General features: G+C 42.4%; 1 protein-coding gene and 1 pseudogene across 1 annotated transcript; both read right to left on the reverse strand.

The window, feature by feature from the left end:
- Positions 1–483: 483 nt before the first annotated feature.
- On the reverse strand, positions 484–3933 carry LOC111237059 (annotated as a pseudogene).
- Positions 3309–13893, reverse strand: naglu (N-acetyl-alpha-glucosaminidase). Its single transcript, XM_022766060.1, has 6 exons — positions 13423–13893; positions 9079–9226; positions 8725–8871; positions 7520–7605; positions 5920–6176; positions 3309–5682 (listed from the first exon to the last, which is right to left on the reverse strand). Exons 1-6 carry the CDS (start codon positions 13833–13835, stop codon positions 4478–4480), a joined length of 2256 nt encoding a protein of 751 aa, XP_022621781.1. The 5' UTR covers positions 13836–13893; the 3' UTR covers positions 3309–4477.
- Between the last annotated feature and the right edge of the window lie 4737 nt (positions 13894–18630).

Raw genomic sequence — 18630 nt, forward strand, 5'->3', positions numbered from 1 at the left:
CGTGTGCTCACTGGTTGTGTCTGGTATTCTGTGCCATAGCCGGAGACGTACCGAAGCACTTGGCAGACGGATGAACTATTATTCAACTGTTCCAGCATCTGAAACCACAAACTGACATTTTAACATTTCTGTATACAGGTCAAACACACAATACACACAGCTTTTGTCTCGTTTTAACTTTGGACAGAGTCAGGCTAGCTGTTTCCCTTCACTTCCAGTCTGTATGCTAAGCTAGGCTAACCAAATCTTGACTCCATCTAAACATGTCAGTCTGTAAAAGTAAATACACATCTTTGAAAAAAAAATGCTGAAATATTTCTTTAAGATTAGTGGAATTAAAAAAAATCAACAGACACAACAACCGCAAATCAACACCTACACACAGTCATTACCACATCTTCGTTTTCTCTTCTCTTTCATAACGATTCATGCAAAACAGTTCCTGGACGTTCCTGTAGATTCAGGCAGTTAGATTTCCTACATCAAAACGTTTTGGGATCGCCACGCAAAACCGGAGGTGGAGGAAGACATTCTTCTTGCTGTGACTTGAGACAAGTTTTTCCCACAGTGTTGTCTCCACTCACTATAGTCTCTTTAAGGCCTGTGGGTAGTACTTTGAGGAAGATCCTGTGGGCAATCTCATAGGTGTCTCCTGAGGCTTGGTCGGGTACTTCCTGCCGTTGTAAACGAATCCCTTTTCTACCTGAAAAGCCGCCTGGTTGAAGGTGTCCTGCTTGAATGGTTGTCCGCTGTTCAGACACCCACTAGCATGTTGACAAACAGCCCCCAGCGCTGGGCGTAGTAGTCCTCCATGAGGCCCCCCCACTCTTTACTGGCGTAGTCCAGGATCTCACCACTGGGGCCCCACAATGTGAGCTGGTTCCTGGCGTTCATGTCATAGAGCTGCGCCTCTTTCTCATCCAGGCCTAAGGATCTTGCCCGCTCCAGCCATGTCCCCAACAGGAAGTTGCGGTCGCTATTCAGCAAACGGTTGAGCTCAGGCAGGATGTCATAGACCAGCACGCCGCCTGCAACCAGCAGCTCCGGCAGTTTCTGCGCTGCTGGAAGGCGTCTGCGATATCCTGGTAGAAAGATGTCGTTAGGACTTGCAGGACCTGCCGAGTCACATCCACAAGGTCGTACCGGAAGGTCTCCTTGGACATGAGGACGGAGCCGCCTCTATAATCAGTTTCCAGGCTTTTATACAAGTCAGCCGGGTCATACCAACGGCCGCCATTCATGTGGAAGGAAGGCCTGCGCACCAGCGGGCTGTGGTTGTTGTTTCGGTAATGTGGCACGGTGCAGTTATAGACACTGGCGAACAGGAGCACCCACGCAGCCGTTAGGTTCTCTTGTGTGCTGCCGTAACGCCGTATGGCGTACAGTGACGCCCACTGGACAAGTTGACCGGCTCTTTGCGCCAAGCCAGCTCGCTCATCAACTCGTACATCACAGGGTTTGCTCAATGCCCTCAGGTGTCATGCCTATGCCCACCATGGTGGAGTTTGGGAAATTCAAGGCTTTGAAGGCCCAGAGTTGATGCTCTCCACTGTGCCAAAGAAACCACTGTTCCCACCAAAGTTGTTCAGCATGCACCAGATAAACGGCTGTCCATAGAAAGACTCGGTGTAGGAGAGATTGGCTCGGTCTCTGCAAACAGGTCCAGCACGATCATTCGTCCAAGGGGCACCCCGTGTAGTAGGCCTGGATCTGGTTTGGTTTCCAGAACGCTGCACACTGAAGAACAGCCAGCCCTGCATCAGCCAAATGCCTGAGGATCAACTGGGGAGAAAAAATGAGATTGATGAGGGACAAGAAGGGGACAGTTCTCAAACATGGCTGAAAATCAGGGGAGAGCTTGGGGGGGGGGGCTGTTGGACAACAGGTCATCTATGGGTCAGCAAACTAGGGCAATTACTGTACTTGTATCCCAAAATATCAGCACTCAGCGAGCTCACAGGGACCGTCAGGTTTAGAGCTCACACAGTGTGAAACAGGATGTTCGTCCTGCAGACACTCACCTGCAGTCATCGAGGCAAAGACAGAGCGACTGACAGCAGACAGGTAGGCGAGGCAGAGAAGGAGGGGTCATCTCATTGAAGGTGGTCAGTGTTGTAGATGTGAATCTGTCCCCAAACTGCCACATCCTGGGACAGATAGAGGGAGCCAATCTGGAGGAAGAGTGGATCCCGAGGGTCTAAGATGTAGGAGCATTGAGAAGCTGCAGTTGAACTGGAGCCCAAGGCCCCAGTCTGGTCACATTCGCTGCAGGATACAACCTGAAACACACGAGGAAACACTTGAGTGAGTTCTGAATGTGAACGGACGGGGTGTCTGAAAGCATCGGAACACAGACACAGAGGTGTCTGGTAGACGTCAGACTTTGTTTTATTAGAAACTTCCTTAATGCTGCAGAATACTTTTGTACAAAACGATGTCTGACCACACCTGTGCTCAAACAAACTAGAAATGTCACCATCCCGCCAGCCAAGTTGCAGTAAATGTGCGTTCATAACCTCTGCTTCCTGAAGTTACAGTGTGAATAATGGCCAGAGGTGTTTTTGCAGAACGTCTATGATGTCACAGTGAACCTTGACCTTGATTCATTTGAATATAAAACTGTTAGGTCCGTCATAACATTTTGAGTTATTAAACTGATACATATCTTGCGTACTATAGACTGTTGACGACGTGCCCAGGTAAAGTGTTGCAAATTAAATCTTCCCTCAGGGTCTGTTCCTGATTATTGCATTCATTAGAACATGAGATCACTGTGACCTTGACCTTTGACCTTTCACCACTAGAATCTAGCCACTTCATCCTTGAGTGCAAGTGAAATGTTTGTGCCAAATTAGAAGAAATTCCCTCAAGGCGTTATTGAGGATAATGCATTCACAAGGCCAAACTGCATTTGTGAGGTAACTGCGACCTTGGACCTTTGACCACCAAAATCTCATCAGTTCATCTTTTGAGTCCAAGTGAACATTTGCCAAATTAGAAGAAGTTCCACTACACGTGTGTTACTGACATCATGTTCATGAGAAGAGGACAGAGGGACGGACAAGCTACGTAACGCCTCCGGCTCTGAGGCGGTGAAAACAGAAACAAAGCAAGTTTGTGTTGAAGCATGCTGGACACCTGCAAACACTTATTTGGGACCTAATGTATTATACTTATTACCTACTAGTGAAACACTGTTTAAATATATGACACACCTATAAACTGCTAAATGCAGTATCCGCATTCTTATAATATACGATCATCTCCCTGGGATTGGCTGTATCCCTGCTTATCCTTGAGGGTCGCAGAGCCCCCCCCCCCCCACCCGAAACACTCTAGGACAGTGGTTCCCAACCTGTGGTGGACCACGAATCATTTGTAAAACAGTACAGTTTTGGTGAAAAGATGTACTTTTATACGAAAAAAATGATTATTAAGGCCGATCACTGTGATAAGGCAATGATAGAAACTTTTATGTTGTTGCTGCCAGATCACATCACATACTTGTTTGCTATCAGTCTGATTGTGCGCTAAAAGATGAAATCCATGGAAAAACTTGGAGAATCAAAATGGATAGCTGGTTAGCAGCGGGAAGAATTACGAGACAGATGGTAAACCGACAAGTATGGTTTGGGGTCGGATGTGGGGCGCCAACATTTTTGAGAATTCAAGTGGGCTGTGGGTTGGAAAAGGTTGGGAAGGGCTGCTCTAGGATAAGCAGGCATACAGGCTGATGGATGGATAGATGAACTGAAATGTAAAAATTCTAATTTTTTTGTGGTTTCAGGGGGGAGTTTGACACTCAAACTATCTTTCTGTGAACAACAGCCAGGCACAGTGACTGTGTGCAGCTTCCTGAAGTCAGCATTGTGCCTGTGGAGACACCAAAAGCCACATGTGTGCTCACTGGTTGTGTCTGGTATTCTGTGCCATAGCCGGAGACGTACCGAAGCACTTGGCAGACGGATGAACTATTATTCAACTGTTCCAGCATCTGAAACCACAAACTGACATTTTAACATTTCTGTATACAGGTCAAACACACAATACACACAGCTTTCGTCTCGTTTTAACTTTGGACAGAGTCAGGCTAGCTGTTTCCCTTCACTTCCAGTCTGTATGCTAAGCTAGGCTAACCAAATCTTGACTCCATCTAAACATGTCAGTCTGTAAAAGTAAATACACATCTTTGAAAAAAAATGCTGAAATATTTCTTTAAGATTAGTGGAATTAAAAAAAATCAACAGACACACAACCGCAAATCAACACCTACACACAGTCATTACCACATCTTCGTTTTCTCTTCTCTTTCATAACGATTCATGCAAAACAGTTCCTGGACGTTCCTGTAGATTCAGGCAGTTAGATTTCCTACATCAAAACGTTTTGGGATCGCCACGCAAAACCGGAGGTGGAGGAAGACATTCTTCTTGCTGTGACTTGAGACAAGTTTTTCCCACAGTGTTGTCTCCACTCACTATAGTCTCTTTAAGGCCTGTGGGTAGTACTTGAGGAAGATCCTGTGGGCAATCTCATAGGTGTCTCCCTGAGGCTTGGTCGGGTACTTCCTGCCGTTGTAAACGAATCCCTTTTCTACCTGAAAAGCCGCCTGGTTGAAGGTGTCCTGCTTGAATGGTTGTCCGCTGTTCAGACACTCCACTAGCATGTTGACAAACAGCCCCCAGCGCTGGGCGTAGTAGTCCTCCATGAGGCCCCCCCACTCTTTACTGGCGTAGTCCAGGATCTCACCACTGGGGCCCCACAATGTGAGCTGGTTCCTGGCGTTCATGTCATAGAGCTGCGCCTCTTTCTCATCCAGGCCTAAGGATCTTGCCCGCTCCAGCCATGTCCCCAACAGGAAGTTGCGGTCGCTATTCAGCAAACGGTTGAGCTCAGGCAGGATGTCATAGACCAGCACGCCGCCTGCAACCAGCAGCTCCGGCAGTTTCTGCTGCTGGAAGGCGTCTGCGATATCCTGGTAGAAAGATGTCGTTAGGACTTGCAGGACCTGCCGAGTCACATCCACAAGGTCGTACCGGAAGGTCTCCTTGGACATGAGGGACGGAGCCGCCTCTATAATCAGTTTCCAGGCTTTATACAAGTCAGCCGGGTCATACCAACGGCCGCCATTCATGTGGAAGGAAGGCCTGCGCACCAGCGGGCTGTGGTTGTGGTTTCGGTAATGTGGCACGGTGCAGTTATAGACACTGGCGAACAGGAGCACCCACGCAGCCGTTAGGTTCTCTTGTGTGCTGCCGTAACGCCGTATGGCGTACAGTGACGCCCACTTGGACAAGTTGACCGGCTCTTTGCGCCAAGCCAGCTCGCTCATCAACTCGTACATCACAGGGTTTTGCTCAATGCCCTCAGGTGTCATGCCTATGCCCACCATGGTGGAGTTTGGGAAATTCAAGGCTTTGAAGGGCCCAGAGTTGATGCTCTCCACTGTGCCAAAGAAACCACTGTTCCCACCAAAGTTGTTCAGCATGCACCAGATAAACGGCTGTCCATAGAAAGACTCGGTGTAGGAGAAGATTGGCTCGGTCTCTGCAAACAGGTCCAGCACGATCATTCGTCCAAGGGGCACCCCGTGTAGTAGGGCCTGGATCTGGTTTGGTTTCCAGAACGCTGCATCACTGAAGAACAGCCAGCCCTGCATCAGCCAAATTGCCTGAGGATCAACTGGGGAGAAAAAATGAGATTTGGATGAGGGACAAGAAGGGGACAGTTCTCAAACATGGCTGAAAATCAGGGGAGAGCTTGGGGGGGGGGCTGTTGGACAACAGGTCATCTATGGGTCAGCAAACTAGGGCAATTACTGTACTTGTATCCCAAAATATCAGCACTCAGCGAGCTCACAGGGACCGTCAGGTTTAGAGCTCACAGTGTGAACAGGATGTTCGTCCTGCAGACACTCACCTGCAGTCATCGAGGCAAAGACAGAGCGACTGACAGCAGACAGGTAGGCAGGGTCAGAGGAAGGAGGGGTCATCTCATTGAAGGTGTCAGTGTTGTAGATGTGATCTGTCCCAAACTGCTTCACCACCTGGGACAGATAGAGGGAGCCAATCTGGAGGAAGAGTGGATCCCGAGGGTCTAAGATGTAGGAGCATGAGAAGCTGCAGTTGAACTGAGCCCAAGGCCCCAGTCTGGTCACATTCGCTGCAGGATACAACCTGAAACACAGGAAACACTTGAGTGAGTTCTGAATGTGAACGGACGGGGTGTCTGAAAGGCATCGGGGAACCGAGACACAGAGGTGTCTGGTAGACGTCAAACTTTGTTTTATTAGAAACTTCCTTAATGCTGCAGAATACTTTTGTACAAAACGATGTCTGACCACACCTGTGCTTCTCCAATACAACTAGAAATGTCACCTCCACCAGCCAGCCAAGTTGCAGTAAATGTGGTCATAACCTCTCCTTCCTGAGTTACAGTGTTGAATAATGGCCAAAGGTGTTTTTGCAGAACGTTATGATGTCACAGTGAACTTGACCTTTGATCATTTGAATATAAAATTTGGTCCGTATAGACATTTGAGTTAAACTGTGTCATAAGTAGTGTATGAATTTGTGAGGTCACAGTGTGAAATTAAATTCCCTCAGGGTGTTCCTGATATATTGCATTCATTAGAACATGAGATCACTGTGACCTTGACCTTTGACCTTTCACCACTAGAATCTAGCCACTTCATCCTTGAGTGCAAGTGAATGTTTGTGCCAAATTAGAAGAAATTCCCTCAAGGCGTTATTGAGATAATGCATTCACAAGGCCAAACTGCATTTTGTGAGGTAACTGCGACCTTGACCTTTGACCACCAAAATCTCATCAGTTCATCTTTGAGTCCAAGTGAACATTTGCCAAATTAGAAGAAGTTCCATCAGTGTGTTACTGACATCATGTTCATGAGAAGAGGACAGAGGGACGGACAAGCTACGTAACGCCTCCGGCTCTGAGGCGGTGAAATACAGAAACAAAGCAGTTTGTGTGAAGCATGCTGACACCTGCAGAACACTTATGGGACCATTAATGTATTTATCTTATTACCTACTAGTGAAACACTGTTTAAATATATGACACAATATAACTGTAAATGAGTATATGAGGGACAGTGGTGAACAGTAACTAATTACATATATTTACATACAAGTTTATACTTTATGCTACTTTATGCCACTACAATTCAGAGGCAAATACTGCACTTATTAATGCCCTACATTTATCTGACAGCTGTGATTACAACACATGATGACTTCAAATTAAATATGATGCACTGTTTTAAATCAAAGGTCTATTATTTACACTGTTTCCTGTGTGTCCTTATTTGAAGTGTTGATCCATAAGAAGATATATTTGTGGTTTTAAGAAGCAAAAACCATCTCAGTGTAGTTTTACATCTCCTCTCTCAGGCTTCTCTCTGGAGGTCTAGTAACAGCAGGTCAGTGAGCCAATCAGAAGAGAGGAGGCTGTGAGTCTCTGAAATGTATAACTGTGAAAAGCACAACCATCAATGCATCACCTGAGGATTCCTTTGGGAATGTTCCCGGAGAAGGCCGGCAGCACAGGAATCATACCGAACGCCCTCATTCGCTCCAAGATTTTAAACTGCAAACAGAGAAGAAATGTGACGTGAGGGGGATTCAAACCAACAACGTTAAAATTTTACATAAATGTGATTTCAGCCACAAAAACCGTCATTTAAAAAAAAAAAAGCCCTTAAACAACAATTCTGCTTTTTGACAACTTGGTTCTTATTGTTGCAGTTTTGGTCGTTCCTGGTGTGAAAGGGCAAGAAAGACGAGATAGAGAGAGTCGGACGATCAGGCTTGTAGAGAACACAAAGGGGAACAGTAACACTGTGACTCAAACTGTCTGTTGTAATCATCCATTACAGTTTACAGAGCGACTTCCTGCTGCCTACGGTCCTCGTGCAGTGTTTCAGGGGATCTGGCTGGCCCTGGGGCCTGCAGTGGATGAAGTGCTGACACATTTTAGTTTTACTACACTATAAAAATACTCCACTACAAGTCCTGGATATTAAGTGCGCAGCAGTTTAATGTTGTAGTTGTCGGAGGAAAAGACTGGTCTCAGCTAGAAATGACCAATCCACTTTAAATACAGCTTCTTCATCTTGTTTCTATTGGTTACATTCATGCAGAAACAGCTGGCAGCAGACATAATACTTAGTATTTTTAGTTTATTTATTCTTAGTATTTTACAAGTAGAAAGCAGCGTTAAATGGAAATACTCAAGTAAATTACAAGTACTTCAAATTTGTATTTAATTACAGTCCTTGAGTAAATATATTTAAATACATTCAACCACTGCCTGAAGGTTTTCAGCATTTAGTTTGGTGAGTACAGTGTTTTCATAAGCAACAGGAGTGGCTGCAAAACTGCAACCCCCCCCCCATGCAGGAACACCTGTGTTTGTTTTATATATTGTCTTGTCTGTTATGATACTGGCCTCAGCAGAATGGATTTCCCTTAGAGGACAGTAAAGAACATTTATCTAAAATAACTTGTGATAAACTGTAATTAAATTTAGGAAATCAGATTACTGTGGAAAAAAAAGACAATCCAGGTGAAGACAGGTGCAGTCCATATGCTGCTTTCAAGGTATTCATTCTCATTGTCAGTGTTTCACACGACCACGAGAAAGAAATGTTCTGATTTTGCACATAGTGGCTTTAAACTGTGTTGACGAGTGTGGAGGTTTCCGTACTTGGAGGTAGAGCTGGGTCACGTGCCAGGACTGCGGCAGAGGCCCGCCAAACTTGAACATGTTTCCCATGCGGTTCCAAGCCAGAAACGCCGGGCCAGAGAAGAACTCCTCAATCTCCGACTGGTTCAACCCGAGGGCACGGTAAACCTGAAAAGGAGTTGATGTTCACACGCTGCTGCACATCATCAAGGTGTGTATCGTGGATCTGCTTCAAGACACCTGATCGGATATCTAGCAAGTCTCTGCCAAACATGATGGTTTTATACACAGATACTACGATATACGTTTAACTGTGTTCGAATGCGGGTTGTGTGAAGACTGTAATGAGTTTCAGGTTGACAGGTTCGCTCTCACCTCTTGCCACAGGGCTTCTTGGCCAGTGAAAGCCAGGGGCAGGTTGATCCCGTTGAGTGCCATCCAGTCGATCTCTCTCTCCCATCTCGGCCAGTCCCACCACACAGAGGAGTAGCTAAACGTGCAGACGTTCTGGTAATACCGGAATCTAGACACAAACACACAAATATACTCTTCATTTTTAAAGTGATAAGTCTTCACAGGGACATACAGGACGTTTTCAAGGGAGATAAAACAGGTATGCAAAGTAAAAAATGAAGCTACAAGATAACAAAGATGAACTAAATGATAAAAAGGCCTTGTTAGCATTGAGCAGCTGTGACAAGTCAAGTATACCATTACATACATTTAGTGCAGGTATTCTCCTTTACATTTTGTCACTGTGGCACCTAGACCCTGTTTGTGCCTCTCATGTATTATCACAGACTTTATCACAGTTAGTTCCGACCAAGGAACTTGATTGGACGAGAGTCATTCCATGAGTGCTGATATAGAGTACAACAGCACTGGGACTTTTAACTACATGTATCACTCCGCTTCACAGGTGTTCTATTAACCGTTAATTAGCGTCACATTAACGGCCGTTAACTATCTTAGATTGTAACAAACTTTACAAAGATGAAAATATTTCCAGAAATAACATTTGAATTCGATGATGTCTGATCGTCAGGAGAGGATGAAGGAAGAAGTCTGGATACTTCAGCTCACACCTGAGGTAACGTGTAGACAGAGTAGCAAGCTAGTGTGCACTGTGCAGGTCAGGAAAATGTTGCTTAGCAACAGTCCAGTACCAGTTCAGTTACTATTTGTGTTGGTGTAGCCAAATAAATGATGAAATAAACAAACAAACATAATCTGTGGTTGCTTATCTAACTAACATGTATAAGAGCACCGTGCTTTTGTGTGTGATGTTGCTTAATTAGGTTGCAGAGCAAAGCATTTAAAGCTGTGGTGATATTTTAAAATCTATTTCATGAGTTCCATAATTTCAAACCTTTTTGACTATTTATCACTCAGTTTCCTAATCCACATTAAAACACTATCCTAAATGAATTAGTCATTGCTATAAGCATTTAATACATTACAAAAATATTTTTTCAAGAGTTTTATCGTCAGGTACAGTGCATTTATCAATAATGATAGTCTCCCTAATTTTACATTTTCATATATTGTAATGAATTCATATCTTTTCATAGTGCAAAGGTGGCAAATGGTACTGTATGTCCCTTCAGGCCACCATCTTTATTTAGATTAAGAAATTATTTGGAAAACAGGTTAAAAATCTTTTATTAAGAACCATATTTGTGGTCAAATAGTTAAGATGCACACTATTATAACTCCAACTGGGTTCCACTTCTGACTGGGGACCTTTGTTGCATGTTACACCCCCTTGTAATAACTAATGGCTGACACATTTTCAATAAATTCAGGTTGTTTAACCTCTGACTTGCAGACGTCCTGCACTCAAAATATATTGTCCTTAGCTTATTTATTCATATGTGGTACTTTGTGCATTTTAAAATGTTCTTATGCATAAGGTTTTATTATTGATGTGTTGTGTTGAACGTTTTCGTGTCTGTCCCGTTGTACTCTGAGCACACGAGTGGTGTGTCGACAGGAGAAGCAAGGGAAGGAGTGCTTCAGCACTTAAAGCTAAAGACAGACGTCACTCAGAAAGATACTGAAGTGGAAGTGATGTCTCTCCTGACATCTGATCTCAGAACAGCGTCCTGCTCCATTAAGGATCTGATGAAATTGTGGCAGCAGGCTGTTGTCTCTGAAGCCAGCTTGACTTCCAGCCGTTCCATCTGTTCTTTCTGTCATTTTCACGTGTGTGATTGCGTCACATTGACAAAGGCTGCGGCTTGTCAAACCGAGGGGGGAGCAGCATATTTTGGACACACTTGGACAGGTGACTAGCTGGACAACAGACAACTGTACTTGTCAGGCTGTCCTTGACTCAGCTCCCACCGTTCTGGGATTGGTTGTGATATTGCACCCATTATTATACACATGCACAGTGTGTATTTGCACATTACAAAAATTACTTCTACTTTCTTCTTAAGCGTTAAGAAGCAGTGGCAGAAAGTAAATTAGCAAATTACACAGTACTACTCAGAGTCTATTTCTAAATAATCATAAATGATCAAAGCTTCGAACCGGCTAAGAGTTGCCCTCCAACACTAAGTTATAGTCCTGGGAAAACCAAACTGTGCCATGTGTGCCTTGGCTTTTTCAATCTAACTACTGTGCACATGACATAACTGGGGTGAGCTGATGCGGGTCTAATGCACAACAGATAATTGAAAGGAAGGGTCCTTCAAAGGGCCCGGCCATGGTACAAGTGTCCATAGTGCTCACAGTAAACAATGAAAAGTAATGTGTGACAACGCTCCATTTGTCATGCACCCATGGGTTTTGTTGTGCTGTGTAGCAGAGGAGGGGGCTGAGGGTTACTTGCCCCCCCAAAATCATAGAATTCAAACACATACACATACCATGGCAGTCTTCTTCATAAAGTTTGATCGTTATGTCATAAAAATACTTAGTGTCTCATTTGCAGGGCAGTGTGGGAAACCCAGATCTTTAGATGATCTTAGCTGCTGATAAAACACATGAACTATGTCAGCGGCTCTTCAACTTTCAGGACAAGTGATCAGTCAATAGCTGTGATTTCAACAGAGGTGGTTCCTCTATCTGGTGATGTTCTGCTTCTGCTAATGTGAGTAGACACACACACACACACACTCTGGTACGTCAGCTGCAGCAGTGTGGAATCGACTCGGTGGGAAAACATTTTCAAAGATGCCGTTTTGCTGATGTCAGTAAAATTTGCATCGTCAATGGACTGTACAGGGCGAACACACAGGCCATAGAGACTTCGTTTACACCAGTCTTCATTTGTCTTTGACCACCATGAGCATACCATTGAGTCTGGCATGTCATTATGTTTTCATAGCTCATGTAGGTAATATTTTGACGGCTTATTAGCTTCCCTCTCTTCAACTAAACTCTTCCATATGCAAAAACACTAAATTACTAATAAATTATCACCTTATTTATCATCACTCCTGTGCCCGAGACATTCCACCTTTAATACACGTCCTCAGGACTGGATGATGTCACATGTTCCAGCAGTAAATACTAATCTTGGCAGGACAGCCTTCAGATATCACACCCCATGTGTGTGGAATAACTTGCACAACAGACTGAATTTCGACACAATGATACCAATAAGCCAAGTCTGACGGATTTAGAGTTTAATTGTTTTACTTATTTTCTTTTCTAATCTGCAGTTATGAGCGTTAATGTCGCCATCTTATTGTCTACCTGCTTGTGCATGTTAATGCATATTTAAAAGCATTCAAATGTACACTCTGATCACTGTTTATATACACACATGTCCACTTGTTTGTATGAATACATACAGTATCTGATGTGTGTTTAAATCGCTGTAAATTTGTATATTTGCTATAATTATTTCTTTTTGTTATTTCTTTTATTTTTCTGTTCTCAGGTCTCACTTGTAAATGAGATCTTGATCTCAATGTGACTTCCTGATTAAATTAAGTGCACACATTCACACATATACATATATATGTATATCTATATATACATACATACATACATACATACATATAAAATATAATATGTATAATAAGTTCTGTATGAAATAATCAAATTATTAGCACATATTATAATGTTATATCTTGTCTAAGTGAAGCTAATTTTTAAACTACTTTATATAGTGTCGGTTAGTTTGGTTAGTTTAAGCCAGTGGTTCTCAAACTTTTTCACGTCAAAGACCCTAAACTGACACAAATTAGACCACGGACCGCCATCTGACAAGATTTTTGCTTTTGAATGTTTTGTTACAGAAAGTGTTTGAAACTCAAATAGTCACACACTCTGTCATTGTGTTACTTATTAATGGATTATTACTGAAAATAAATTATTTCTCTTTTTCTGGGGACACCCTCACAGACCCCTGGGGGTCCCCGGATCCCATTTTTGGAACCACTGGTTTAATCTATGTAAAATCTTGACCTGGTTAGTAATTAGTAATGTTAACTAAGAATAAAAATCAAGGCAGTATATAATGGAAATAAACTGTACTTGAGTAGAAGTGTAAATAATAATAATAATAATAATAATAATAATAGAAAAACAATGTTACAATTGTCTAATGGTTAGTTTTAGCTGCCGTTCATTGCTGAGTAAACCCACTGTCCTGGAGAAAGGGTTCTGCTCAGTGTAAATGTAAGAAGAACCAAAGAGCTGCTGACACCAAACTCTTGAAACCGTGGACATCTCTGTTATTCATCAACACCGCGGGTCACTGACCTGTGCGGGGTGTTGATGCGCAGGACGCCGGTGAGCTTTGGCAGAGGACGGGGCAGATCCAGCTGATCACCAGACCAGGAAACATGGCAGTTGCAGAAATATTTCATATAGTTGTAGATGCCAGAAGCCAGGGCCACCCCGCTGCTGCCCGTGGCCACGATCTTGTTGTTCTTCGTGGACCTGAGCTCGCACACATCCAGGCTGTCGTTGGAAAGGCTCCTGTTGACTGACACGATGAACTCCGTGGATCTGTTCCCGAGCAGGCGTTTGAGCAGCTCGACCACCGCTCTGCCCTGCGCCTTGTCGCTGGCTTTGGGTTTGATGTGGTCCAGAGTGGGAAACTTACAGTGTGCAGTCATGAAGAGACAGAGCACGACGACCAGCACCAGGCTGCGGCCGCTTCTGGGTGACATGCTGATCCCGCTTCGGCAGAGCCAGGCTTTCCCACCGTGGCACAGGTTTAAAAATAAGTCTATTTCTCCAATTGCAGAGAACCAGGAAGCGTTGTTTTACTGAAAGTCTGCTGGCCAATCAGAGCGCGGAGTGCTGCCTCGAGCACCACTCACAGCCAATCAGTGTCTGTAGAAGTATATTTCAGTGAGAGGCCGCTGCTCGTCGTGTGGTGAAGCTGTCATGTGATAGTAATATTACAGGGGTGGCCTGATTCCAGGTGTAGTCATGTGATCATGTAGAAAGCACGAGGTCAAGAGCTAACATTTAACAGCTGACAGCTCGCTACAGAGACAAGACTCAAAAGAGAACCAGGACTAGTGGGTCATGGTTGTAAACTCTTATTTTTGAAAGTTTACTGTACATACAGTAAAGAAGGAGGAAAGTCCATCACCATCCATGTTTACTGCATGCGTACTTTTATAAGTGTCTTTATGTGAAATTGTGCTTTTCACTTACCTTTGTCCTTTTTTCCGTTTGCCCTTCTGACGTTTTACTGTTTGTAAGTGCTGAATCCAGACATTCAACGCTGTATTGCTTGCAGTACTTCAACGAGGCACTACTGCAACTGTTACTGAGTTGTAAATATTTTTTGGATGAAAACATAAAATGCCTTAATTATAAAGAGTAAACATTTCTAGAGCTACATGCTCTGAACACTGTGTTTTCCTTTTTTTATGCGTGTCATAAATGCGCAGTAGTGTTTGATTGGCTTTGTGTATGATCTAAAAACGGTTTGATTCTGAGCACAAATTAAACTGTTTTGAGGTGATTGTTTGATATTGCAAGACAAGTCAGAGGTTATTGGTGAATGCAGGTGGATAGCTGGGTTTTCTGTTTACAGTTGAGAAAAGCATAGACGGTTTCAAGAAATGTGTTTTAGCAATTGTGAAAGACTAATCTCAAAAGTGAATAAAGTTGGCAGCCAAACTATGAACTAAGACAGATTCTATTTGTTTGTTAAGCGTTAATTTGTAAGATTTAACAATTATATCAGATTCATACACTGAGAAATAAACAATAAGACTGAAAATAGGCATTATGCCCAGAGAACTGTGTTTGAGGTTGTGTGGAGCTGATTGGCTGCTGACCTGCTGCAGCTGCAAATTGCAAACCTTCTTCACAAGACTTCTGCTCAACAAGGACAAAACACCAGACTAATGTTACATCTACAGATGCTCACTCTGCCTGTGGTAGAATGTAATGAAGTACATTTACTGTTACTGTACTTTGCTTTTATACTTGGTGCATTTGGTGATAATACCGCTGTAGTTTCAGAAAAAACAAATGCAGGACTTTTACATGTAATTGAGAATTTTTACATTGTTTTACTTTATTTAAAATAGCAATATCATAATTAAAGAATCAGAATAATTTCACCATTCATCAACACATTTGTAGTGAGTAAAGACTCAGTTTCTGAATAAAGGCTGTGTGCATTTCTCTGTGGACTGAGGCTTTGATACTTTCACAGTATTAATATAGAACCTAGACCTGATTTATAATCAAACAACACATGGACATCTACCTTTAGACTATATGGGACCTTAAAAGACCATAATCTCTTCATGCTGTGTTTATTTAGGATTTGACCCTGAAATCAGTTCAAAGGTTGTTTCTGTCCTCTGATATAATCTTGGCTGTTAAACAATTAAAACAAAAGAAATACTGAAACTATGTCAATCTCCTCACCTGATAATCTGACTGAAAAGTATTTAGTTTCAACTTTTTCATTCACATGAACATTATAACATAATAACACATCAGATATCTGATGTTTGATATGGGCAGTAATCCAATGAATGTCCTGCATTTCTATAGATTTATAACAAATATGATTCAAATCTTTTCCATAATAATGGCAGACCCTGCCCCCCCCACCCCTGGCTCTGTGTTTGTGGAGAAGAGTGACTTGGATAAACTTGCTATCATGGTTGGGATGGTTGAATAGAACAGAGTCATTGCTACCGTTTCCTACTGTGACAAGTCAAAATGTCTGCAGATAAAAAGCAGAGCACAAGCTGGTCCTGAGAAGAAGAGAACACAAGAGCAGATGATGAAAATACAGTTTTCAAAAACTTATTTGTCAAATTGCTGAGGTTGGAAGCTTTAGTATTTTAGAGAAAATCCAGGCCAAAAAAATGCAAAATAAAACTTAAAATAATAATCCATGATGATTAAGACAAAACCCTCCATAAATGTCAGCTTCAATACTAAACCTGCCTCGCTGCTGAAGAATCAGGCGAAAAGAGAGAAACAAATTTTCAGTTCTCCTCTACAAAGTTTCCATGCAGGAAGTTAAGATGCAAAATATTACCACAAGAACAAATCATATTAATCATCTGACATTAGTCCTTATCTGTGGCAGTTCCTGTTGATTATCACCCACTTAGTGTTGCTTCCCCACATATATAATGTTTTATATCCTGAGAACAAGCCTTGTGTTGTCAGGATATAAAACTGTGGCAGCATTTTGTGTTTTTAACTCGCTCTTTATTTTTTCAGGAAAATCTCTCTGATCAACCAAAATCCACAAATAAATAATGAGCATCATGGCTGCACATTCAGGCTGGCAGAACTAATGTCTTATATGAAAGTGAGAACTCACTAACCTTCATTAGTGATTCACTATCAACAACAATGACAATAAATACTGAAGTACAAAGCTTTAGTAAATGATACATTATGGAGCCATTAGTCACTACCCTTTTGAAAAGTGCTGTAAAAATGGTTTTCATTTTAGAAATAATGAGGTCATGAATCTCAATGCCCCCCACCGAAAGCAGAAATAAACCCATTATCAAATATATATTTTTTTGTTTTTTATTCCAATTTTGCAGTTTATCTATTCAATTAACTCTTATATTTTTTGCTAATTTTATTTCCAACATGGAGGTCTAAATGCTGTTTCTAAGCTTTCAGAAGTGATAAACTGACCTAAGCTGAGGAATCATATAATCATAAACCAAAGTATGGGACAAATTCAAATGTTGACCTGATGGTGGCGCAAGTTGAAAAGTCAGAGGATCATCAAAGTTGTAACAGTTCATCCTGAAGGGAAAATGAATGTGCACAAAATTTCATGTCAAGCCAACATTTTTCATTCAAAACTAAAATGTGAACCTCATGGTGGTCGCTACAGGAAAAGTCAGGGGATCACCACAGTTAATCTACAATACCATGAATACATGAACAAAGTTTTGTGTCCATTCATTTTGATATAAATGATAAGCAAAAGCTTTTAACTGTTGGTGGTGTTACAGGAAAACTTCATGGTATTGCATCCAATAGTTGTCAAGATAGTTCACTTAAACACTAAATGTCAACCTGCAGGTTGAGGAAAATCAAGGTGATCACCAAAGTGTTTAGGATTCATCCCCTGTGGACCGTAAATGTTTCTACAAAATTTCATGGCAGTCCATCTGATAGATGCTGAGATATTTCAGTCTGGACCAAAGTGGTGGAATGACCAACTGCTACTGTCATCCCTGGAGCCATATAATGATATGATAATGAAATACTGTGCTAAGTACAGATGAATGACAGTAAACCACAATGTAATTCAATTGATTAAAAAAAAAAAAACTTTTATTTCCCAGTCCCAAAACCAAAACATTAAACTTCCAGCAAAAATGTAGCACAATATGGAAGTAAATAAGAAATCCCCAAACAGGCCACAGACTGTACAGAAGCCAGGAAACACATGGCAGCAGCGAAGACACACAAACATTAAGTTGATTCAAGGACAAACAGGAGAAATTCTGCATTATCAAAAACATCAAATAACTGCTGGTGTGAGCAACAAAGTGCTTGTTCGCTTTTCTTGATTTAGTACACATTCAAAGTTTGTGTTTCAATTTTTATTTAACAATCTACGTAAGAGAGGCAAAAGTAGCACAAGGGTTAAAAAAGCATCTCCACTCGAGTAATCGGGTGTTATTTGGTTTATTTGGACTCATCTACCTTTATTTCACAGTGTCTTTTCCTGAGGTTTACTGTATTTACTTTCATTGTGGGTGAAGACTTTTAACATTCCTTGGTTGAGGCTGGTAGTAGTGCAGTGTTAATGACAATGGCTTTAACATGTCCTGTATGGACAGTGCTGTCCCTTAACAATCCACAAGGCACACACAGATCTACAGATCTACTAGCTGTGTCCCAATTCAGGGGCCGCGTACTTCCGTGGTTGCATTTGAAGACTGAATGCGTCACAGCGGCGCAACTAGGTTGTCCCATTTCAAAGGCTCCTTCAAATGTGTCCTCCTTTTCCTGAGATCTAACAGGTGGATCCTTCATGGCCCAACCTATCCCAAGATTCATTGCGCGCTGGACCTTAAAACCTTAAGTTTTTTTGAAAAAAAAGTTGCTTGTTGTCAAGGTTGCTAGGGGACAGCATAGACTGTAAATAAAGATGGACGTAGCCTCTGTGACATCATCCACAGGTTTCTGAAGAGCAGTTTTGAAGCTCAGAGTGAGCTGCTCAACTGACGCCATCTTATCTGACTCCACCCCTAACTCATGGCTAAGCCAAATATGGGCAAAGAGGTGGGGTGTGTGTGGAACCAGTTTGAGACAAGCATAAGCTTAACCACCTGTCACTCAAAGAGGTCCAGCCCTCAATTCTACATAACTTTAAGCCTTAATAAAATGTAAACAGGTGAGTTATATAAACAGGTGTCACGAAGGAGGAAATTAGCTCTAGAGACCTAAACTGTTTTTGTACCAGGCTGTAAACACGTTTATTTCTGCTGTAAAGTT

This window comes from Seriola dumerili, unplaced genomic scaffold (assembly GCF_002260705.1).
Source record: "Seriola dumerili isolate Sdu_G_001 unplaced genomic scaffold, Sdu_1.0 BDQW01000807.1, whole genome shotgun sequence".
NCBI lineage: Eukaryota > Metazoa > Chordata > Actinopteri > Carangiformes > Carangidae > Seriola > Seriola dumerili.

What these genes read in the sequence shown, in the direction of transcription:
- naglu (XM_022766060.1), bottom strand. Translation starts at nt 13,835, where the DNA reads ATGTCACCCAGAAGCGGCCGCAGCCTGGTGCTGGTCGTCGTGCTCTGT. An exon ending in AAGAAGCCCTGTGGCAAGAG is followed by an intron (nt 8,872 to 9,078) that starts GTGAGAGCGAAC and finishes ACTCCTTTTCAG; the next exon opens with GTTTACCGTGCCCTCGGGTT. An exon ending in TGACCCAGCTCTACCTCCAA is followed by an intron (nt 7,606 to 8,724) that starts GTACGGAAACCT and finishes CTCTGTTTGCAG; the next exon opens with TTTAAAATCTTGGAGCGAAT.